This window comes from Equus quagga, chromosome 12, assembly GCF_021613505.1.
Source record: "Equus quagga isolate Etosha38 chromosome 12, UCLA_HA_Equagga_1.0, whole genome shotgun sequence".
Classification (NCBI taxonomy): Eukaryota; Metazoa; Chordata; class Mammalia; order Perissodactyla; family Equidae; genus Equus; species Equus quagga.
Window position 1 is genome coordinate 46,877,866 of NC_060278.1, and position 24,946 is coordinate 46,902,811.

General features: G+C 37.7%; 1 protein-coding gene across 1 annotated transcript in view; it reads left to right on the forward strand.

Moving 5' to 3' along the window:
* The window catches only part of GPATCH2 (G-patch domain containing 2), a 180,352-nt gene that overhangs the window by 104,635 nt on the left and 50,771 nt on the right, over positions 1 to 24,946 (forward strand). Inside the window, exons 6-7 of the mRNA XM_046679824.1 lie at positions 2,330 to 2,397; positions 21,958 to 21,997. Coding sequence (XP_046535780.1) covers positions 2,330 to 2,397; positions 21,958 to 21,997 — 108 coding nt within the window. The remainder of the gene's footprint in view (positions 1 to 2,329; positions 2,398 to 21,957; positions 21,998 to 24,946) is intronic.

The window sequence follows — 24,946 nt, forward strand, 5'->3', positions numbered from 1 at the left end:
AATACACTGGAACTCCAGTATAGGACTCCTTTCCACAAGCTGAATTCTGCATGAAGCTCTTATTCTCAGATTTTCAGTAAGAGTGTCTAGTGACTAAAGATGCAAAAGGTTCCCACTGGAAGAAATTTTACTCCTGAGGCAGACCGGTGACCTAAGAAGATAATCATGCATGGATCTCAGTGCTACTTTGTTTCATTTAAAAAGAAAAAATTCTAAATTTGCCTGTTTGCATATCTTTAAAAGCAAAACAAAAATTGACTTGAAATGACAGCAAAGGATGTTCACCTCTTGTTTTTTTTAAAAAAGGTCTATGTACTAGGTAAATATATAAAGTCATCTAAATGTCTGCATTTGATACTGTAAAGCTTTTGTGGGTTATTTGCAGCAATTGAATTGAGCTTATAGTTTATATATATATATATATGATTTCTGAGAAATACGTAGTATGATTATTTCTGACTAGATTGAAAGCTTACATTTGTATTGTGGTATAAATTAGTTATAAATTCTGTTTTATTGTATTCAGTTGCATTGTTTTCATCAGGCAATTTATCACGTGGGTGTATGTGAAATTTCTTCATTTATTAAATTTCAGATTATGTATTTCAAGCCAGAGCAAGACTTAAAACATTTTTCCATAAGTATAGCTTCAGGTAAACAAGCAATTTTAGCCCTGAAAATAGCTTCTGCTTCTGTCAACACGTTGTTTATTCTTTCTCTGAGATAAAAAGTTCAGTTTTCTGATATTCGTACCAAGATAAAGTCAGTAAACAAGATTAATATAGTGTGGAAAAGGTTGTCAGCAGCCCTGGCAAAGGAAATAAGTTGCCTGTACATAGAACATACTGTAAACTGAATAAAAGTGTCAAGTCCACCATGAGATAATGTGATCATGAACTTCTAACCAAGCATGACATAGGCACAGTCGGCTTTTCTCATAGCCACAGTGTAGAAAATGGATTACCGTATTCCAAGGATACCCACTGGAATAGCATGAAAACCGCATTTTGAGGTGAATGCAGTATGTAGTCCTGGGGTTGAGCCACATGTTTACCTGTGGTGCTCAAACCATGGGGTTATTAATGCCATCATCTGTGCACATTTGCAATTTTCGCATTTCGTGGAATTTCAGAGTATATTCTGGCATCCTTGTTACCCATGGGATACAAGAGGCAATAAAGTTTTGAAAATGTTCATTTCTTTTCATAGGCATTTTTCTGCTTCATCGTGCCTTTTTTGATTCTACACCATAATTATTGAAAGATTTTTTTTTCAATTATGACAGGGCATGACTTAAGACCTTTTGTTGTAAGTTTACACCTTGTCGATTGTGATAGTTCATTCGTTCTTGCCTGAGGCTTCTTACATTCCCTTTGAGGCCCTCTATAAGATAGGAACGTTGTGGAATTTTTTCTTTTAATGGGAGTAGGTTACATTATGAAAAAATATTTGAACCTTTAACTCTTTATCAGATTTTTAATTTTGTTTAGAAACAGAAGAATAAAATATTGTTCTTTTAGTTGAAATGCCATTTTGTTCTATGTAAATACACAAATATTCCAAACGTTATGGGGAAACTATAAAAAGGACGAGTGACTATTTCCTTGACTTAAGTTTTTGTATGCATTTAAATGTGTACATTATAATGCATGTTATTTCTATTTAGGAATTAACTACAAATACATTGATCCTTGGAAATATCATTTGCTCAACACTAATCTAATTATGTAAACCTCTTTTTTTCCACATATGATTAAATATATGTGCAGTTGATTGGTATTTGAAAATAAGAGTCAGTGGTCTAGTTCTTAAGGAAGTTGTTTTGGGGCCAGCCCGGTGGCACAGCAGTTAAGTGTGCACATTCCGCTTCAGTGGCCCCGGGTTCTCCGGTTCGAATCCCGGGTGCAGACCTGGCAACGCTTGTCAAGCCATGCTGTGCCACATATAAAGTAGAGGAAGAGGGGCACGGATGTTAGCTCAGGGCCAGTCTTCCTAAGCAAAAAGAGGAGGATTGGCAGATTTTAGCTCAGGACTAGTCTTCCTCAAAAAAAAAAAAAAAAAAACGAAAGAAAATTGTTTATTCTATTATAAAGGTACTTTTAAAGTAGCCTTAAAATTCTAGCAGAGGAACTACACTAGACCAAAACAAGTAGTGCATTCTTACCAGGAATTAAATACATTTGGTCTGTGCAATTCTGTTTAGATTTTGAGAATTAATATTATATTCTCCCTTTTAGAGTGGATGTCTTCAAAAGGAAGTGTCCCTGCTATTCATTGTCTTTTTAGAAACTTGTCTGTGACTTAGTTTGGGTTTTAACTTTCCTTTCAGGTGACCACTCCTGGCCCAGTCAGTAACAAGAGGATGGTTCACTTTTCCCCAGATTCTCATCACCACGAGTGAGTACGCACTGTACTTGCATAAGCTTGTTGGGGTATTCTGTCTTTCTTTGGGGAAATTGGTAGCTATTGCTAGTAAAGGTGATTTAATTTGTACCTATCTTAAGAAAGAGTAAACATCATACACCAGTGACAGTTGTGCAAGAACAATTTTAATGAAACCAATGGCAAAAATTTAAATAGAGGTTTCTAAATACAGTCATTCTTTTATTTGTGATAGAATTTGAAATTTATGCATTATTGAAGTTCATGTATTATCTTAAAACATTTACATTTTCATTACATTAAGGAGCGTCAAGCTCTCCTCCTATTCTTCTGTCCTTGCTCCCTTCCTCCTCCAACTCTTTCTAAAGTACTAAAATGAAGAGTGAGTGACTGTTTTTCTTGTTATTTCTCTACTCTCTGCTCCTGCCCTGCAGGAGCTGTGAAGGGACCAGAATATATTTCCATTTACCAACAAAAGGAAGACACTAATTTACTAAGTAATTCAAACATTAAGCAGTTGAGCTTTGACTTGGGTGAATTATTGGGTGAATTTCTGGATAGAATAGATGCTATTTCCAGATACATTTTTGTTGGAATAGCTTAAATACATTATATATTTTGGCTCGGTCGCAGATGTCTCCTGTGAAGTTGGTTGAACTGGAGAAAGGCCTGAAAGTATGGAAAGACATGAATTAATCATTGAATGAATTTTTTCTGGCAAGCAATCAAATTAGGATCCACTAGATCCTATTTTTTAAAATCTACTCTTTAAGAAATATAAAACAAATTATTGTTCAGATATAGCTTATATATATGTTAATATAATTTCTATAATATAAAATATTATTTAGATAGGTTATTTTATATACATATTTATTTTTTATAGATTATGATATCATAATTTTCTGTTTTAGTAGCTTATTTCATTCATTTTTATTATCCTGTAAGACCTCTCTGTCTACTGTCTCTCTGATAGAAAGGAAAATGAAAAGAGTAAAGCATTCTTTATCTCGGAATGACAACCAAAAGACTTTTGTGTTTTCTTCTTAATTTTCTGTTCTGATATCAAACAAAAACTCTAGCAAGTAGATTTGAGTTGTTTTTAAAACCAAAAATTTCATTTGCTAACGATTGTTAATGCTCTGAGGGCAGACAAATGCCACATCTCTTTATCACCACTGTGATCCTGTGTTAGCAGTGCCTGGTAGACAGTAAATAGCTATTGAGTGAATGAAGACGTGAAAGTGTAAATTTAAAATAGGACAAATTGAATAATGCCAACTGAGTATTGCCTCTCCAATTAGCAGGTATGACCCTCATTGTATTCTCCTGACATCCCTTCCACACCACTCTCCCCATTGGTTCTCCGTCAATTAAATAAAATTCTCTGGGGGCGAAACTCAAATGTCACTATTTTTGGAGTTTCCTACTTTATCCTAATGTGTTTGATTTCCCTTCTCTCAACACTCAGGACCAAAATGGAGTCATTTTACTACCTCACATCCTACATGCTGCTGGTCCAGCTTCTTCATGGTCTCACGCCGACCCAGTCTTTTTCACTTCCTCCTCCATTACTTTAATTAAAGCTCTGTTATCTTTTGTATTATTATAGGAGCCTAGTGAATCTTTCTGTCCCCGTTTTCTTACTATGTCAGTGGAGTCATGCACCCCACAATGTTGTTTCAGTCAACAACAGACCACATATACGATGGTGGTCCCATAAGGTTGGTACCGTGTAGCTTAGGTCTATACTAGGCTATACCCTCTAGGGTTGTGCATATACACTCTATGATGTTCACACAGTGACGAAATCGCCTAACAACGCATTTCTCAGAATGTATCCCCGTTGTTAAGTGAAACATGACTGTACATGCTATTTACTTCTACTACTCAGGTGCAGTTCTGATCCTTTTATTCGCCTACTGAAAACTTCCAGTACCGCGTATCGCCAGTGGAGAAAACTCCTTGGCGTATTTTTAAACGCCCTCCACAATCTGGCTCCAGTTACCTTTCCTCCTTATCCATTCTCTTCTCCCTCCTAACACCTGCGGTCCAGCTCTCTGGTCTGCCTCTATTCCCTGAGTATAACCTTACTTCCCTGCCCGCGTTAGCCTGTGATGTTGCTCATGCATTTCCTCCTACTCATATCTATCAAAACCTATTTGTTATTCAAGACATATTAAGAACTATCTATTTATCAGAATGCACTAGATTCAAGTAACAGAATACAAGACTAAGAGTAGCTTAAACAGAAAGGTTATGTTGGGTTTTTTCTCACATAAGAAGTCAGCAGGAATGTGGCTCTTGGGCTTGTTTAGCGGCTTACAGATATTATCAAAGGCCAGACACTTTCTGTTTTCTGCTATATTATCTGTATTAGTTTCCCAGGACTAGGATAAGAAAGCACCGCAAACAGGATGGCCGAAACAACAGAAATGTATCGCCTCACAGTTCTGAAGGCTGGAAGTCCAAGATCAAGGTGTCCACAGGGCGGGTTCCCTCTGAGTGCTGTGAGGGAGGATCTCTCCTCACTTCTTGTGGTTTGCTGGCCGTCTTTGCTGTTCCCCAGCTTTTGCTGTGTCACACCCTCATCTCAGCCTGGATCTTCACATGGTGTTTTCCCTGTGTGTGTATCTGTTCTGGGTCCAGGGTTCTCCTTTTTATACAGACACAGAGACAGACATGTAAGGACATTGTATAAGGTCATATTGGATTGGGGCCTGCTCTAACGACCTCATTTTAACTTGATTACCTCTCTAAAGACTCTATCTCCAAATAAGGTCATATTCTGAGCTACTGGTGGTGAGGACTCCAAGGTCTCTTTTTTGGAGACACAATTTAACACCTGGTATCATCCTTATCTTTTTTTCTTATGTCTTCACGTTTACTGCCTCAGACCTGTAGTTCCACATATCATGCCTGCTTTCAAGGCAGGCAGAAGAGGGAAGGGCACTGCTAGCAGCTGTCCTCAAGAAGCAAAATTCCTTTCAAAAACACTCACCATCTCCTCTTAATTCTCCTTGGCCAGAACTGGGTTCCTGAGTCAGCCATAGTTGCAAGGGAGTTTAGGAAAGTAGGTATCTAGCAGAGTTTTCGATCAGTCATGATGGATTACTTGAGTCTGGTACATAGATACCCCTGACAGAATAAGGGTAAGAAGAGGACACTATCAGTTGGGTAGCTGCTAACAAAATTTGTCATGTTCAGGGGCCGGCCCAGTGGCATAGTGGTCAAGTTCGCGTGTTCTGCGTCAGTGGCCCGTGCTTCACCAGTTCGGATCCTGGGTGCAGACCTACACACCGCTTGTCAAGCCATGCTGTGGCAGGTGTCCCACATATAAAGTGGAGGAAGATGGGCACAGATGCTAGCTCAAGGCCAGTCTTCCTCAGCAGAAAGAGGAGGATTGGTGGCAGATGTTAGCTCAGGGCTAATCTTCTTCTTCAAAAAAAAATGTCATATTCAGCTCATTGATGTCTCAACATCCACACACACTCTTCTTCCTTGTATAAATACTTTGTCAAATACTTTTCCTGGTTTTCCCAAGGAAGACTGCTTCAGAATCTGATCCAGTTACTTCATCTATCTCAAAATCTCAGCTGAGTGAAGTGAAGTTTTAATCACATCTGACAATGGCTCCTTGTAGTATGGTGGCCTGTAAATTAGAAGTGCCTGCATATACCATACAGGACTGTGGAGAAGGCAGGCTGTCTCAGCCAAACTCCCATTCAGGAAATGGGGCACTTAGAACCCAGCAGGACACAGCAGCACCTATATCCAATTTGGTGAGCTATCCTCTTTTTCTCTTTCTTAGAAGACCTTCCTTGTTATTTACACCCTAAGATCACAACTGCTGTTCGTTGCAGCAAATGCCCTGCCAGGGTATTGCACAGTTTTAGCTGCCCATTTCTTTTTCAGCTTTATTGAGGTATAATTGACAAGTAGAATTGTAATATATTTAAAGTGTACAACATGATGATTTGATATACAGATGGCGTTGTGAGAGGATTCCCACCGTCGAGTTATTAACACATCCATCACCTCACATATTTATACTTTCCTTTTTTTTCTTTTTTTGGTGAGGACACTTAAAATCTACTCTCTTAACAAATCCCAAGCATACAATACAATATTGTTAATTATAGCTGCCATCTGTACCTTATTTATTTTATAACTGAAAGTTTTTGTATCCTTTTACTAGCCTGTCCCTGTTTCCTCCACCTCCGCCCCCTCACCCCAGACCCTGGAAACCACCATTCTACTCTGTTTCTGTGAGTTCGACTTTCTTTTTTTTTTTGATTCCACATATAAGTGGTACTGTACAATATTTAACTTTCTCTATCTGGCTTATTTCACTGAGCCTAATGCCCTCAAGGTCCATCCATGTTGTCGCCAATGGCAAGATTTCCTTGTTTTTAAGGCTGAACAATTCTCCATTGTATATATATGCCACATTTTCTTTATACATTCATCTGTCGATGGACGCTAAGGTTGTTTGCACGCCCTGGCTATTGTGAATAATGCTACAGTGAACATGTAAGTACAGATATCTCTTCAAGATAGTGATTTCATTTCCTTTGAATATGTACCCAGAAGTGCGATTGCTGGATCATATGGTAGTTCTATGTTGAATTTTTGAGGAACTCGCATAGTGTTTCCCAGAGTGGCTATACTAGTTTACATTCCCACCATCACTGTGCAAGGGTTCCCTTTTCTCCACATTCTCACTGACATTTAGCTCCTGTTTTTTTGATAATTGACATTCTAACAGGTGTGAGTTGATATCTCATTGTGGTTTTGATTTGCCTTTCCCTGGTGATTAGTGACGTTGAGCACCTTTTCAAGTACCTATTGGCCATTTGTATGCCTTCTTTGGAAAAATATCTATTCAATAGAAATATATCTATGTTTGTTTTTTAATTGGGTTATTTGAATTTTTGCTATGAGTTCTGTGAATTCCCTGTATATTTTGGATATTAACCCCTTATCAGATATGTGGTTTGCAAATATTTTCTCCCATTCTGTTGGTTGCTTTTTCCTTTTGTTGATGGTTTCCTTTGCTGTGCAGAAACTTTTTAGTTAGATGTAATCCTACTTATTTTTGGTTTTTGTTGCCTTTGCTTTTGGTGTCAAATCCAAAAAACTTATTGCCAAGACCACAGTCAAGGAGCTTACCCCCTCTGTTTTCTTCTAGGAGCCTTAGGATTTCAGATCTTTACATTCTAGTTTTTAATTCCTTTAAGTTGATTTTTGTGTATGGAATAAGAACCTCAATTCAACTAAAGCGGAGAAATTACGTCTAATTTCTGAGAAAAACATAATGTTAAATCTTGAAATTCACATTTATTTGTTCTGTTGACTTTCTGAAAATACAAATATTATAATGTAGAAAATGAAATTAATATATGATTACCTATTTTTAAAAAATATTTAAGGCATCAAATGGGGTTTCTTTTTCTTCACTCCATCTCCCTTTATGTACTGACTCTAAATGGTTCCAGAATTTTTTCCTAACTTTTTTTCCAATCGCTTGTGAGATACCTGTTTTTAAATTGAGCAAATATGATTTATTAATTGATTTTTAAATTGACATTTATATTTTGCTTTTATTGTATTTTAAAGTAGAAGATATTTACCTGAAGAATTCTATATAAATCAAAACATTTTAAATGCACAAGGATGCCTATGTATAATCCTACGATGAATTCCTTTATAAAGCAAATATTCTCCCTTTATTTTATCTTTTGTGTAAATATTGAGTTTGCTTAAAGCAAGATTTGCCTGGATTAAAGGTTTATGTTCATTGGGAATACTTTCACACTTTGAAATTTAGCATCTATTGCTTTATAGTGAAAGTGGCTTTAACTTTAGTTTGAGATAAATAAGATATAGGATCAATTCCTCCTGATTTATCATGATTCTCTTGGGTAAGTCATTTAGCTTACGTGTCTTAATTTTTAGTTAGAGAATGAGGAGGGTAACAGTCCTTTCTTATATAAGACATTTTTACAAAGTACTTATATAAAACATAGAAAGATTATTCAACTAGGTATAAAATATTTCAAGATATTGATGATGCTTTATTTGAACAGTATATTTTATTTTTCAGAGTATTTTCATATGTACCACTCTCTTTAATGTTTTTACTGCCTCTCTGAAGTAGTCAGAGCTGTATTACACTCCCATTTTATGGATAATTTGACTTTTTTAAAGTCACACACTGTATGTACTCTCCTCAACCAAAAGTCAATTAAAGAAACAAATATATTAAGTATCTATTATGTGTCTGATAACATGCTACATCTGTTGGGGGATCCTAGAAATATTGCCCATGAACATTGGTGTCTCTGCTGACGTTTAGGAATAAATAGGTAGTTATTGCAAAAATTCACAGAGTAAAAAAGTTCACAAATTATTATATTCCACTGTGTACTGTGTGGTAAGAAAATTAATATTTATTTTAAACACCTACTATGTGCCAATTTCTTTGTCTTATTTAAGCCTTCCAATACAAAAAGGGATGTGAGATTACTTTTATTTTATAGTTGAGGAAGAAACCACGTGTAAAGGAAGAACTCACATTTTTCCTTCCTACTGTTTCTCTCCTGTGTGTCTCCTTTACAACTCTCAAAGAACACTTCATTTCTGACACTTCTTGTCACCAAGAACAAGCAAGTCTCCATGACACCAGCTGGGTGTCCTACAATTCAACTCAATTCTGACACTGTCTACCTGGAGATAGCATCAGATTTCATGGTTAAGGGTTCAGTCCTACAAGACTGTCCCCCTCCCCCACACTTCAGATACCAGTCTCGAGCCCAGGCTGTCACCTGAGCTTCTGACTCACTGGCTACAAATTAGAAGTTCCATTGACCCTCTCCAACTCAGGATGCCAATCACAAGTCCAGGTTGTTCCCTGTACTTCTGACCAACTAGCTATAAATCAGAGATTCCCACCACTCCCTCCCTTGGTTCTTTTAATTTGCTAGAGCGGCTCACAGAATTCAGAGAAACATTGTATTTACTATATTACCTGTTTATCGTAAAAGGATGTAACTCAGGAACAGCCAGATGGAAGAGATGCACAGAGCAAGATGTGGAGAAGGCCAGCGGAGCTTCCATGCCTTCTCCAGGGACACCATTCTCCCTGCATCTTCACACGTTCACCAACCCAGAAGCTCACTGAACCCTGCCTTTTTGGGTTTTTATGGAGGCTTGGTTACATAGGCATGATTGATTAAATCATTGGCCATTGGCGATTGAGTTAACCTCCAGCCCCTATCCCCTCCCCAGAGGTTAGAGGCTGGGACTGAAAGTTCCAAGCCTCTAATCTCATGGTTTGTTCCTCTGGCAACCAGCTCCCATCCTTAGGTGGGGGTCCAAAAGCCACCTCATTAATAAAACAAGAGACAACTTTGTCACTTTCAACACTTAGGAAATTCCAAGGGTTTGGGGAGCTGTGAGTCAGGAAGCATAGACGAAGACCAGTTATGTATGAGAAATATAGTCATCTGAATGACCAGATATATATATATTTTTATAAATCACAATATTGCACCAAGAATCAGAAAATGAAAGTAATTTGTCGAAGTTCAGCCAGCTAGTAAGTGCCAGAGGCTGTATCCAAACTTAGATTTTTCTGATGTAGCATGATGTACCATGAGTAGCAACCACAGCAGGCTGACCTTCCTGCATTCATAGTTTAATAAAAGAAATGATGTTTTAGAAGGGCCTCTAGAGCATAGTTTTAGAATAGACTTTTTGTTTCATAGAAAAGTCAATGAATGAGGAATATCTTTCCATCCTGGTCGTCCAGTCCACAGAGCCCTAAGAACCTGGAACATCTGAAAGAACACCTAGCCCAGTGCTCTTGTTCTTGTCCTTTCATGTAGAAGAACATGCTGGCTCTAACTGATAAACTCTGCCCTATATCTCAAGTCATTCATTCAGAAAATATTTATGAGGGCCTACTATGTGCTAGATGCTGGGTGTACAATAATGAATAAAGCAGACATCATCGCTGTCCTTGTGGCACAACCTAATAGAGAAAATAAACGAATCAATAAGCACAAACATAAATGTATGATTATACACTGACACATAAATGCATTATCCTATAGTGAGCTGAGTACTCCAAAAGAGAACTTTAAAAACAGGAATTTGAACTAGACTTGGAGATAGGGAAGGCTTCCTTAAGGGCAAGAAGCTTAAAGAGCCAGTCTGGTGGCCCAGCCGTTAAGTTCACACATTCCACTTTGGCGGCCCGGGCTTCACCGATTTGGATCCTGGGTGCGGACTTACGCGCTGCTTGTCAAGCCATGCGTCCCACATGTAAAGTAGAGAAAGATGGGCACGGATGTTAGCTCAGGACCAGTCTTCTTCAGCAAAAAGAAGACTGGTGGCAGATGTTAGCTCAGGGCTAATCTTCCTCCAAAAAAAAAAATTTTTAAGATGAGATTTCCTGAGAACTAGAGGAATAGTGGCAAGAAGAGCATTTCAAGCAGAGAGAATAACACTTTCTCTGTTCTAGAAACTAAAAGAATGTGAGGAAAGAGAACGTAGTATGGATGAGGCTGGAGGAAGGTAGGTAAGGACCAGATGGTGCTAATTCTGAGAGGCCATTTTAGGGATTCTTTCCACGCGTAAGAGTAGTGGAAAGCCACTTCAGACTTGGAGTTGGTTGTGAATATCTATTTGTTTGCTTGAGTAAGGGTATGAATAACTGAATATTCAGAATCAAACTTGGAAATGATCGCTAGCTCTGCAGTGTGCTGAATGGATTAAAGTCAGTAGGTACGAGGAAAGTTGTAACTTTCCATGTAAAACTTGATAGTTTGGACTAAAGTGGTGCCAGAGATATTGAGAACTGGGTGGATTTAAGAGAGATTTATGAAATAATAGACTTGCTGATGGTTTCATTGTGAGAGAGAAAGGTGCCCGAGATGAGTTCAGTTGTCCACTGGAAGGTTGGTGCTGCCATTCATTGAGCTAGAGACCTCCTGATCAAGACCTGGTTTGGAGCAAAAAGGATATTTTAGGAGGTATTTGTGTGATCATTAAAAAATGTAGTAAATAAGCCCATTACCTGTTAACACAAATAGCATGTTTTTATGAAAAATAGCCATCCTTTCCCCCCAAAACTCAGTGAGAACGTGACATTGTTTTTGCAGATCACTTTATTGTCTGGCTTAATAGATGACAGTAGATTCTCATCGCTGCTTCTGCTTTCAATTTGTGGTGAGATGTTACTTTGGTTGAGCATATGAAGAAAGTTCCAGCCTCACACAGATATGTAGCTGGAAAAGGGAGGGATGTTTTAATAGCCTTTTCAGATCACTGTGGGTGTGGATGTTCCTTGATACTACTCCAAAACACAGAGTGGTTGTTTCTCAAAGGTTAATTATAATATGTAATCTGAAAACACATCAGTGAACTTGTTTTGCATTATTACATTAAAATCTGTTGGTCTATCTTGAACTCTGAAAGGATCACTTGTACATCATTTAGTAAATCATACATTGTTCATTTGGAAAAACTCACATTTATTAATATCACCACAACAAACTTTAAGTGTTGGGAAACTGTCACGTTCATGGCAGCAGTTCCACGTTTTTTAAAGTCTGAGTCTCATTTTTGCTTGAAGGCTCAAACTTTATCATGAGTTACAAGTAGTTGTTTTCCTTAAATTTAGAGGCTCGAGTTGTTTAGTTTTCAAGAAAATGTCTTCCAAATAGCCAAGTATAAATAAGCATAATTTGTCCATTAGTCATTCTTCGAGGTAAAAATGGTCTTCCATGAAAACAGTGGCTCATAAGTACTTTCTTTGAGACAATTGTTGTACTTCAAATGCACTTGAAATACTTCATGTGTACTTCCCATTTCACCACAAAAATATTTTTTAAAGAATACCCAGAAGTTAAGATTTAATAAAAATTTTTACTGCAATATCAAGAATATTCTTAAGTGACACTGGCTTCCTTTTATTTATTTTTCCCCCACAAGTTCATGGCAGTGAAGAATACAATGACTACTAGTTACCACTATTTCAGAGACCTCTTCCCTCCTACATAGACCACACTTTGAAGACAACACTTTGAGAACCACTGGCCAGAGATAGACTCAAGAATATCAAAATTTGCATATCATCCTAGGTTCTGAAGGTCATCTGGAACCCCCTGTCAGTGTCTTATGCGCCTTGATCTTTTGACATCCCCAGTTGTAGCTGCTCTCAAGACCTAGTTCTTACCTAGCCAGGTGGGTTTTTCTTAGTACTCTATCCTCTCCCTTCAGTTTTGATTTCCATACTTTGATCTATGAAATCCTGTTATAGGGTATTGAGTTAGGAGTTCAGCAGATATTTCTACTTCCCCTTTCCCCACCAACCACCCTTTCTGTTATGTACTTCTTCATACTTACAAATCTCTTTAATAAAATAGTTACGGTTCACAGAGATGTTTTAGTGTAGAAGATTATAGACCATTTCCAAAGTTAATTTGAATTTTCAGTGATAATCTATGTAGACTAGTACTGTCCAATAGATCTTCTAACAATAATGGAAATATTCTGTGTCTACACTACCCATTATGGGTAGCCACTAATCAAATGTGTCCAGAACACTTGAAATGTGGCTTGTGCAACTGAGGAACTTAACTTTTAATATGAATTTAAATAGCCATATATGGCTAGTAGCTACCGTATTAGAGAGCACAGATTTAGGCTATTATATATATGTATATTTACACAAGACCACTGTTAATATAAAATTGTGCTGCCAAAAATAGAAACTCTATAAAAAAATAGGAACTCTGAAAATAAAAATCTGTATTATAAGCTGCTCTAGCTCTTTCCTTCTAAAAAGTACATTTCAGGAGACCTCAGTTAAGAATTTTGAGGTTGGTTTTGTCCTTTTGCTTGGATGTAATATTAATTCACTTCTCATGAAATCCGATACATTTCTGCTACTTGTAGGTCAACACTGTGGTTGGGGAAAGAGGTTAAGGAAGCATGAGAAGGAATTAGTATGGAGATCTGCATTTTCAGAGATTTTAGTTCAAAAAACCTTCTTTCCTAAGGATTTATTGTCCACTTGTTACTTAAAAAAAAAAAATTTAAAAAACAACTCCCTTCCACTCTCTAGTTGCCAATCATTACAGCTCTACTCATACTAGTAAGAGCTCAATAGGTGACAGCTGATTCTGTAATCAGCGGGATAGGTGAGGACTAAATGAAATAATATATGTCAAGCTTTGTTCCTAGACAGACCCGATCTGCGTTTGTATCCTAGAGGGAGAACTGAGCTTGGAAACCACATTCAGCCATTCTGATTCTTGAGAACAGGCAATCCAGCTGTGTGTCTCAGCCAAGCGTTCCCTGCGGTTGATCAGTTGCAAGCTCTTCTGTGCTCCCTCCTCCCAGATGCGTCTTTCACTGTTAACCCTCTTGTGAGTCCCTTTGGGAACCTTGGCTCCAATGTAAATAACACCTCTACAGTTTCATCCTCTTCCATGCCATTTTTCCTCCTCTATCTTTACATAAATTCTACTCTTTGGCTTTCAAAGACCCTAGTTGGTCTGTATTTCCTTATTTGTTCATTTTTTCACTAAAAAATTATTAAGTGACTTTTATTTTCCAGTAGTACAAAAAAAAAAGAGGGGAGGAGAAAAGAGAACAAACTGGAAAAACTACTTCCCCCCCTCCAAAAGAATGATTCTAATTGAAAGCAATTTAAGGGGAATGGTGGTTAAAAATGCAAGGTATGGAATCAGACAGCCTGGGTCCAAATCTGAACTCCAATACTTGCTAGGTTTGTGACCTTGAAGAGTAATAGAACTATCTCATGAGGTTGTTGTGTGGTTTGAATAAGTTAATCTACGTGTGACCATTAGCATGATACCCAGCACATATCCAGCATTTACTGAGTGGCTGTGGTCTTTCTACTGCTCTTCTTCTTTCTACTTCTCTTACTACTGCAACATTTCTACAACTACTATTACTGTTCTGTTATTACAGTTATCATTATCCCTTTCTCAAGGACCTCCGACATTTTATCAGGATAAACAAACACCTGCAATATATGAATATAACTGCTTTAATGGAGATATGTGCAAAGACATGGAAAGTTTAGAAGAGGAAGCATCTAAATCTGGCAGGGTGAGTTAGTCAGACTGCCCAAAGGTAACTTCTAGCCTTCTCTCATTCCCATAAACCCTGGGGCCCAGCGGCCACCATTTTCCCGCCACATCATTGCACCTTCTAGATCCTTCCTTTTTCATTCCTGTGTAAAAGTCCTACCTTGTTTGATGTTCCTGCTACCATTGATTCCTCCTCATTTGCCCCCATTCAGGGAGGAGTTTGGCACCTGTGCCAGTCTTCCTTTCTGCATCAATTTCTGCTCTCCAAGTTGGTGACGATATGTATAATGGTTGGAAGGAACAGGAGCTTTGGAATCGGAATACCTAGGTGTGAATTCCACTCTGCTACTTAATTATGAAATCTTTGGAAGACAGATCACTTAACCTAGTGTGAGCCTGTTTTTTCCTTTGCAGAATGGGAGAGTATCTACCTTACGGGATTCCTTAAGGATTAAATGAGAACAGTGCCTGGCTTTTAGTAAGGTGCAATAAATATTGGGTTCTTCTGTTAGCAGCAGGGCTGCGGTGAGCCTTAGGTGATATATGCTGGCATTTAGCACAGTTGACTTTCCTTCTTGACTCCAGTGATCTTCATCTGCATCTGTGAACATAACCATCACCCAGAACTAATCTAGCTCTGAAATTTTCAACTCTATTCTGTCATTTTCTTATCACAACCTAAAATTCTTCCAGCCTTTTTTTTCCCTCTTATGCTTACTACCCTTTAAACTCATCAAGACCGCCCTTCCAAAAGTCCTCCATTTTCTCCATCATCCTCCTTGGGGTGTCCTCTCCTTTCTGATTTATCCTCTACCGGTCAGTACATGGCCTTCAGTGTCCTCACTCTGTGTATTAGTTTTCTATGTTGCATAGCAATTTACCATAAGCTTTGTGACTTAAAAGAATACCCATTACTAGCTCACCATTTCTGAGGGCTGCAGTAATCATGAGCATGTGGTGCTGGTAGAGCAATACACACATAAGTGAACAGAATAGAGAACCCGGAAGTAGACCTACATGAATATGCTCGACTAATTTTTGAAAAAAGTACAAAAGCAATTCAATAGAGGAAGGAAAGCTTTTCACCAAAATTAAAACTTTTGTTCTATGAAAGACCCTACTAATAAGAGGACAGGAGAAGCTACACACTCGGAGAAAATACTTGCAAATCCTGTATCTGACACAGGCAGAGCTCAGCTGGATTCTCTGCTTCGCGTGTCATAACGCTGAAATCACGGCATCAGCTGGCTGTCTTCTCATTTAGAGACTTGAGTAAGAGAATCCACTTTCAAGTTCAGGCAGATTGTTGTCAGAACTCCGTTCCTTGCGGTTGTAAGACTGAGATCCTGGTTTTCGTGCTGGTTGTTAGCCAGTGATCTATCTCAGTTCCTAGAAGTTCCTTTCGGGTCTTTAGATCATGGCCCTGCATCTTCAAAGCTGGCAATGGAGAATCTTCCTCACCTTGAAACTCTCTTATGCTTTGGATCTCTTTCACCCAAAAGAGTCCAGTCCCTTCAAGGCATCCCCTGATTAGCTTAGGCCCACCAAAGATATTCTCCCTTTCTTAAAGCCAGTTGTGCCATGTAACATAACCCTAATCACAGGAATATCCCATCATATTCCAAGTCCTTCCTGTACTCAGAGAGGAAGTTACACAAGGATGTGGATTAATTCTGCCTGCCACAATGCCCTATAAACTCCTAACCTTAGGTCAATCAATCCAGCTGTCCATCTTCACTGCTCCTCTGCTGAGCACTGCCAGGTAAAATCACAAGATTATATGATTTGTTGCTACTACAGATTTATAATCTTACACCTCAGAAGATCCCTCAGCAGTGCTTTCGTGTGGCCTTGCCTAACAACATTTTTTGTGTCCCCAAAAGCTATTTTATATCTCAAGTCACCAAGCCCTTGCTAGCAGCCATCCCTCTGAGAAGCTGGCCTTTTCTTCACCTTTGCGAAGTAAGGCTGTTGGTCCACAAATTTGGGTGAACTTCTCCAAACATACCTCTTTCACTTCCTTTTTTCTTAGATTTTTCTTCTCCTGTCTGTGGCTGATTCCAACACCTGTGCTTTTGATTGAAAGGAGCTTTTTTCTTCCAAAAGCTTCTTTCATTATCTACTACATTCTAAACCTCTTCTTTTAGTTTCCTTCTGACCTCTCTCTCTCTCACACAAATACTTTGAAAGCTGCACTTCTAGAAAGAATGAATGATACTGTACCAACTCTGCTTCCTCACGTCCCACTTCTTCGGCACCCACCTATGACGTACTAATCCTTAATCCTGATTCTTCCCACACTGCTGCCTGAAAACTTCTCTGGACAAGATCACCAGCATCCCCCTCAACTGTGTTCTGTCAGTCCCTGTCAGACTTGATTTCTCTATGGTATTCAACAATGGTGACTGCTCCCTTCTGGAAACTTTCCCCTTTATGGCTTCAGTGATACCACTGTCTCTTGGATTTTTTGCCTTTCTGAACTTTTATTTTCAGTTTTCCTCCCTGATTCCACCAGAAAGAAAGAAAAAGGTGTAAACACACAATGACAGAGAAGGAGAGGACGCCTCAGGAGATTAGAGATTTCAACCAGATTTTGGAGATGGAAAGCAGTTGAAGGGTTGCAGCTAACTAAGCAGATAGAAGGACTGTAAACTTAAGCATCTGCTGAAGGAAATGCCAGTTTACCCCTCGTAGGACCTAGAAAAGCTGAAAACTTAGAAACAGGGTGAGTCATGGAGCTGGAATAGCATGTCCCAGTCAAGAAAGTGAGTAATTCTTTTGTTAAGAAATTCACCAATCTGAGATTTAAAAAGACCACAAGATATTAACCTTTGTCGGTTTTCCCCATGAATAGAAACTTGTTGTGTGATCATTCTTTAGGGAAGTTTATTCATTGGAAAATCTCTTCCAATCAGTTTCTAGTGCCTCTTAAATAGTGAATGGATAACTACAGATCATCAAATATTTGAGAAAAGCTTTCAGTGTAAAAGAGCAAAACAGTGAGATAAAAAGGTGCCTGCTCATCAGAAGACGTTATTAAAATAGATCAATAGATATCTGATAAAGCAAGTATATTAAATGTTAATGGTAGGATCTAGATGATGGATTTGTGTCTTCATGCTGAAATTCTTTCAACTTTACCATATATTTCAAAATTTCGTGAATAAGATTTTGGGAAAAAAATTAATAAAAGAGATGAAAGGTGAAATGGAAGGTAAAAATGATGAATGAAATAAAGATCTAAAAATATAGAGAGACGTTCCATGTTCATGGATTGGAAGACTCAACATAATGAGGATGTCAGTTTGCCCCACATTGATATACAGCCTTAATGCAGTTCCTATCAAAATCCCAGCAAGATTTTTTTGTAGATAAAGACAAGATTATTCTCAAATTTATATCGGGAAATAAAGGAGCTAGAATTACTAAAATAATTTTTAAAAGGGAATAAAATGGATAGTAATCATTCTACCAGATTTCAAGACTTATGTAGCTACAGTATTCAAGAGTATGTGATATTGGTAGAGGGATAGACATATAAATCAATGAAATATAATAGACACCCCAGAAATAGACCCACACAAAGTATGGTCAACTGATTTTTGACAAAAGTTCAAAAGTAATTCAATGAAGAAAGGATAGTCTTTTTAATAAAATTCAAAACTTTTGCTCTGCAAAAGACCCCTTTAAGAGGATGAAAAGAAGGTATAGACTGGGAGAAAGTGTTTGTAAACCACATCTCTGACAAAGGACTAATTTCTAGAATACATAAAGAACTTTTAAAACTCAATGGTAAAAAGAAAATAATCCAATTAGGAAATAGGCAAAAGACATAAGCAACCATTTCACCAAGGAGAATACCCAGATGACAAATAAGCACACAAAAAGATGTTTAGCATCATTATCCACCAGGGAAATGCAAATAAGACCACAATGAGCTATCACTACACATCTATCAGAATAGCTAAAATAAAAAATAGTGACAACGTCAAATGCTGATGAGGATGTGGGCAAACTGGACAAACTGGATCCATTGCTGGTGTGATTGTAAAATGGTGTAGCCATTCTGGAACATATTTTCGCAGTTTCTTATAAAACTAAATATGCAGTTACCATAGTAACCAGCAGTTGTACTCTTGGGCGTTGATCGCACAGAAATGAAGGCTATATTCACACAAAAGCCTGTACACTAAGGTTCACAGCAGCTTTATTTGTAGAAACCCAAAATTGGATACAGCCCAGATGTTCTTCAGTGGGTGAATGGTTAAATAAACTGTAGTACTTCCATACAATGGAATCCTACTCAGAATAAAAAGGAACAAAATATTGATACACATAGCAACTTGGTTAATTCTCCATAGAATTATACTGAGTGTTAAAAAGCCAATCCAAAAAAGTTACACAGCTTGTGGTTCCATTATGTAATATTCTTGAAATAACAAAATTGTTTGAAAAAGGAGAACAGGTTAGTGGTTGACAGGGGTTAAGTACAGAAGAGGGAGAGTGGGAAGGAAGTGGGTGTGGCTATAAAAGGGCATCAAAAAGGATCATTGTGATGGAATTGTTCTGTATCTGGACTGTATCAATGTTAGTATCCTAATTGTGATATCACACTATAGTTTTGCAAGATGTTGCCATTTTGGAAAACTATGTAAAGGTGCATGGGATCTCTGTTTTATTTCTTAGAACTGCATGTAAATCTACAATTATCTCAAAATAAAAAATTTAATTTAATTTTAAAAGTTGAAGAAATAACTTAATAAAATGACAAAGAGGGCCTGGCCCCGTGGTCCAGTGATTGGGTTCACACGCTCCTCTTCACTGGCCCAGGGTTTCGCTGGTTCGGATCCTGGGTGCAGACGTAGCACCACACGTCAAGCCATGCTGAGGTGGCATCCCACATGCCACAACTAGAAGTTCCCACAACTAAAATATACATCTATATACTGGGGGGGCTTTGGGGAGAAGAAGGAAAAATTAAAATTAAAAAAAGAAGACAAAGAAATTTTAGGAGGGAAAAATAAGAAAACTTAGCAGATCAATCCAGAAGATCTAACAATTAAATGTTAGAAGGAGAGACAAAAAAAAAAAGGGAAAAGAAAACGAATGAATGAATTTTCTCATACTGAAAGACGCAGATCTGTAGATCGAAAGGTCTCATCTAACACAGTAAAGGAAAATGGCCCACTACTAGTGAAATTAGAAACTCTTGAAAACATCCAGAGAAGAAAAGTACAGATCACATGCAAAAGAAGAAGAAGAAATATTGAATTGGTGTATTGAAAACTAATTACCTGAAGAAGAAAGCAGACAAATAAGGAAGAAAAAAGATCAACTCAACAGCTCAAACAAAGTACTTCTCAAGCACTCTCAAAATACTGTGCAAGTGAGTGATTTGAGAAAAGGCAGAAATAAACTGAGAAGCTTTGGGAAACAGGAAACAGAGGTAACAGCAAAGGAGAGAAGTCATGTGAAGCCCCAGTGGAAGCAGAGGGAAGCTCCAGGGCAGATCTGGAGAACAGCAACCAGATGAGACCAAATGGACAAAGGGCTTTTGGAAGGAGATCTCTCAGGGCTAAAAAGGGAGGAGGAGTAAGAGACGGGTATATTATCAGAGATTTTTTTAATATTTGAAAATTAACAGTAATAAGGATTTGACAGCTCTAATAAAGAAGGTCAGTGGGTACATAGAAAAAGCAGCAAAAGAAGAAAAACAAGGCAACTACCAACTTTAGGAGAAACAGAAAGAAATTGAGCAGCACAAAGTATTCACGTAGTCATAATATCAGTATTCACAATTCAATAATTAAAAATGGTGTTATAACTAGAAATAGGGGGTTGGGAGTAGTATAAGAGTTAAATTTATAATAATAGGAAGTCAGTCCTTCATGTCTAAAATAAATTAATCACAAAATATCGGTATAACCATATTCTTTACAAATGCATCATTAAGTAGCAAAAGAAAAGACTGAAAGAGTTGACAGTGGTTTCTCTGGACAGAGATTAGGAATCAGGATAGATGAGACAAAACACTAGTGTTTTTAAACCTTTTCATTTATTTGTTTTGTTTTGTGTTTTAACTATGTGTATGCATTTGATTAAATTTTTTTTCTTTAAAGAAGGCACAATCCATAGCAGAGGGGGAAATGTGTAGGCACGTTGTCAGGGGAATGGCAGTGAATAATTTGTTTCTAGGTGGTAATTAATCCAGTTGTCATTTACAATACCAATGTTTCCATTCCCACATCAAAGGTGGAATCTGAGCTGCCAAGGAGCATCGCTGTCTGTGAGCTTGAGAAATGTTCCAGTAAGGACATAGACAAATCCTTTTAACATAGAGGCTGTTTATGCCCACATGTTGGTACTGGAGAGGCTAGAGAATGCCTCGGAGTCTTAGAGGGTACCAGGAAATGTGCCCTTTCAATGGAAGCCCCTTGTCCTTCTACAGTATGGTATGGAGAAAGCACATTTTGGGCAAATAACCTAACATCTGATCCTCACTTCTGCATCTGGAACATGAGAGTAACCTAGTAAGGTTTTTTTGAGCATAGGAAACAATGCATGTCATGTGTCTAAAGAGTGCTTGGTACGTAGAGGTACTCAATATTATTGTTCTGGAAAAAATAAACTGTATCATGCCGTGTGATGGTGGGCTTTCATTGGCTCATCTGCCACAATGTCTCTGGATTTTCGACTCCTTGATGTTTACAATTAGTTTTTATGCAGAATTCTGTCACAAGACTGGACACATAGCTAATGATAGCAACTCCTCTTGAACAATATCGCCAGGTAGGTCACTATTAAAATCCAAGGAGAAGCTGAAGCAGTGTGGGGTGGGCCAGGCAGGGACAATGTGAGAAGGAAAGACTGTGCAGTGACTTCTATATTTTAAATGTTGTTGAACTTGTTCTCAGCCCGAATCCAGATTGTTATAACTATGGAAGCCATGGGTTCGAGGTGCCTTCAGCTGATGCTCCAGAATTCACATCAAGGGGCTTGTGTGATGGTTCCTGGGGACATAGCCAGAGGATATAATATTCTTGTATTTTTAATGTTTTTTAAAACTCCAACAATCAGAAGGTCATAATTTGTTGTAATGGTGCTATAATTAAGTTGTGGTAAATGATAGCGTTTGTAGACTTTATAACCAGAATTGATTCATAAAATGAATACGGTCCCAGCAGTTTATGTTAACATAATTAAATGGAAATGTAATTCTAACTGAGTTTGCTTATTAAATTGAAAATTACTGGGTTATGAGCACTCTTACATTTCTGTCAAAATTGGTGTAAGTCTAGAATTACATGAAATATCCATTAAAATAAAGCGTACTTAAGGCGCTGTTGCTGGTGGCGGCCACATTTCCTAAAGCTCACGCAGGTTGATTGTGTGAGCTCGTGGGCTTTGAGCCAGGCTCCTGCTAACTGCTTTTCTCTTTCCTCTGCAGACATTGGTTCAGCCCAGGGGCTAGGACAGAGCATGGCCAGGTAAGGAACATTCTCATCCCAAAGGAAGTTACTCAGTCTCTTTCAAGTGTTTATCTCCCTTCAATGCAGTAGATCAGCTTTATGAGAAAGTATCTAAATCTCAGCTTATTTAAAAAGGAGTTAATTGTGCCAGAGCTTAATACACTGAAGGATCCTCAAGAAACATCAGCGTTCTCCCTTACTGCCACCTTCCTCAGTCACAAGTGTCCCTTCCGTGGAGAGGTTCTGGAATTCACTTGTTTGTAGGATTTCACCATTTATATTTGTTTTTCAGAAAGTTAAGCTTTCAAAATAGTAATATGCTTTAAAAGTTGATTTGTGTTAAGCATAAGATCAGCCAGCAAGAGAATGTTTTTATTTTTGAAGTTTAGAAGGTCGTAATAGTTTCTTACAAGTTTATATTTCCAGATGAGTTTTTTTTTTAATTTCTAATTAGTATACGTGGCAGCACAATGATTCGCTGATGTAGCAAGAACTTGACATTCATTCCAATTAACTTTACGTATAAAATAAGTCATCACTTTCTTTGTCCCTTGGATGTGCTAGTTCTCTCTCTGCAGCATGCTAAGGTAATTTAAGGTTTAAATTATTGATAAATTTTAAAGCATCTACATTTTAGCGTTTGCATCCTTGCTGAGTGTTTTTTTCATTGTGGATTATAAAAGTAATTTTTTAAGTGAGCCAAAAATGTGATATATAAGAAATACCTTTGAATACATGCAAATGAAAAAACCTCAGATCCACAGGGATCATTTCTTCTGAGTGGTAGGGAGGTAGGAAGGTAAAGAGGGGGTCGTGCTGGGTAATGGTAATTGGTAACATAACTGTACTGGTGATGTTTTATTTCTTAAACTGGCCAGCAGGTCCACAGTTGATTGCATATACCATAGTTCCTTTTACTTATAAAAAGAAAATGCCAAATGCTTCATTAGAAACTGTACTATATTTCTTAACACATGTGAGCCTAATTCAAGAAAATTATCATGTGAATTCAGTTTTAATGAATTTTTGTAAACTTGCCTTTTTCCATGAGAGTGATTTGCCCCTTTAAAGATATTTCTCACATTGATAATAGAACATGTACCACTATTTCTAAAGATTTGGAAATTATCTAGGCTAGCTTACATCTGGGATGTGTTGTATCTTATTGTTCAGAATATAAAAATTAGACTTTGTGCTTTTCCAAATGGTTCATATCCCTCCCTATACAATGTTTACAGTAAGATTCTGCTTCTAGTAGTAAGTTGCATCAGGATATAATTTATCCAAAACTACAATTTTTTTAAAACAGGTGCAGGTTTTTTTTTGCTGGGAAAGATTCACCCTGAGCTAACATCTGTTGCCAATCTTCCTCTCTCCTTTTTTCTTTTTCCTCCTCCCAAAAGCCCCAGTGCATGGTTGTATATTCTAGATATAGGTCCTTCTAGTTCTTCTATGTGGGCCTCTGCCACAGCATGGCTACTGACAGAGGAGAGGTGTGGTTCTGCACCCAGGAACTGAACCCGGGCCACCAAAGTGGAGCATACCAAACTTCAACCACCCTCAGGGCTGGCTCCCCAAGTACAATTTTTTAAAGCTCATTTTCTGCCCTTTAGAATTTGCAAGATATTAAAGTGATGTTGTAAATTTATGTTTCAAATTATAGTATAATGGGTTACTTCCAGCCAAGCTTTTTTGCTGCACTTAAAAATTAACTAGTAGCTAATAACATAAGAAGAAAGTTGACCAATTTTTTCTTTTAAATTTTTTAAGTCTTTTTGACCATTTTTTGAATCAGCCTTTTGCTTAAACTTTGATATACCATTTCAGATTTTTATCTTGACCAGATGGGTTATTAATTAATAAATATGGTTGATTCTTGTTATTTGTGGTAGCTATCTATGTTTAAAGTTGATGCAAACCCTACAGTGGCAAATAGTGAAACGTTGCTCATGGGGAAAATACTGGGTAAAGTCCCTGAGACCCTCTGGTCACACATTTTCACTAACCACTCCATACGTATCCTTGTTTGATGTGGTTTTCTGTTTAAAGACACCTCGTTTAATGCATATCATTGCTTCATTAACATTGAACCCATGGCCAACAGCCGTATAACTTATGCCTGAACAAAACTCATCTAACGCACATATTTTCTCTGTCAGACCCATCACAGCCTTCTTGTACTTAGAAACATTAGGCAGCACTTCAGCACTGTGCTTGGGGGCCATTGCAAACAATGAAATCAAAAACAAGAACACAAAAATGCAAAAAACGTAGCACTAAATACATCGCAAACAAGACACATTTACAGTATGAGAGCTGAAACACGAAGACAGAGCATCGCCTTGTCAGACCTCAGCTGAAAATGTGCGCTACAGGGAACTTAAATTTTTACCACTCTGTGCACGTCTGCAAATGACTGCAGAGATGCCAGAAGTACTGATTTGGGCATTACAAATAAATTTTAGCAAATAGGCAAATTTGACAATACGGAATCTGCAAATAATGAGGAATGACTGTACATACATGTATGTGTACGAACACATACAGACTACTTACATTTTGAGGCATACAAATTTCTTAGTTCAACTTAGACCTACCTACAGCACAGTAAACCATTGGCTAAACCGAGGTGCAAGTGATGAAATGCAAGACCATGAAGAACTATAAAATTCTTCCGTATATTGTTGAATGAATGACTATTAGCGTGCATGATCACCTTTTATTTTTTCCGTACCAACTTATAAACATACAGAAATGGTAGCATTAACTCCACTTCTTTTGAAATCCCACCACTCACTAGTTTCCCCATCTGATGATTCCTCTTTCTGTTCCTTAGTGCTAACTCCCATTTCCATTTGCACCATGCATACTTCTCATTCCTGTATTACACATTTAGTAAATAACTATTATCCATCAGCCATTATCTATCAGATACTCTCTATTTTTACAAAAAGAGAGATTAATAAA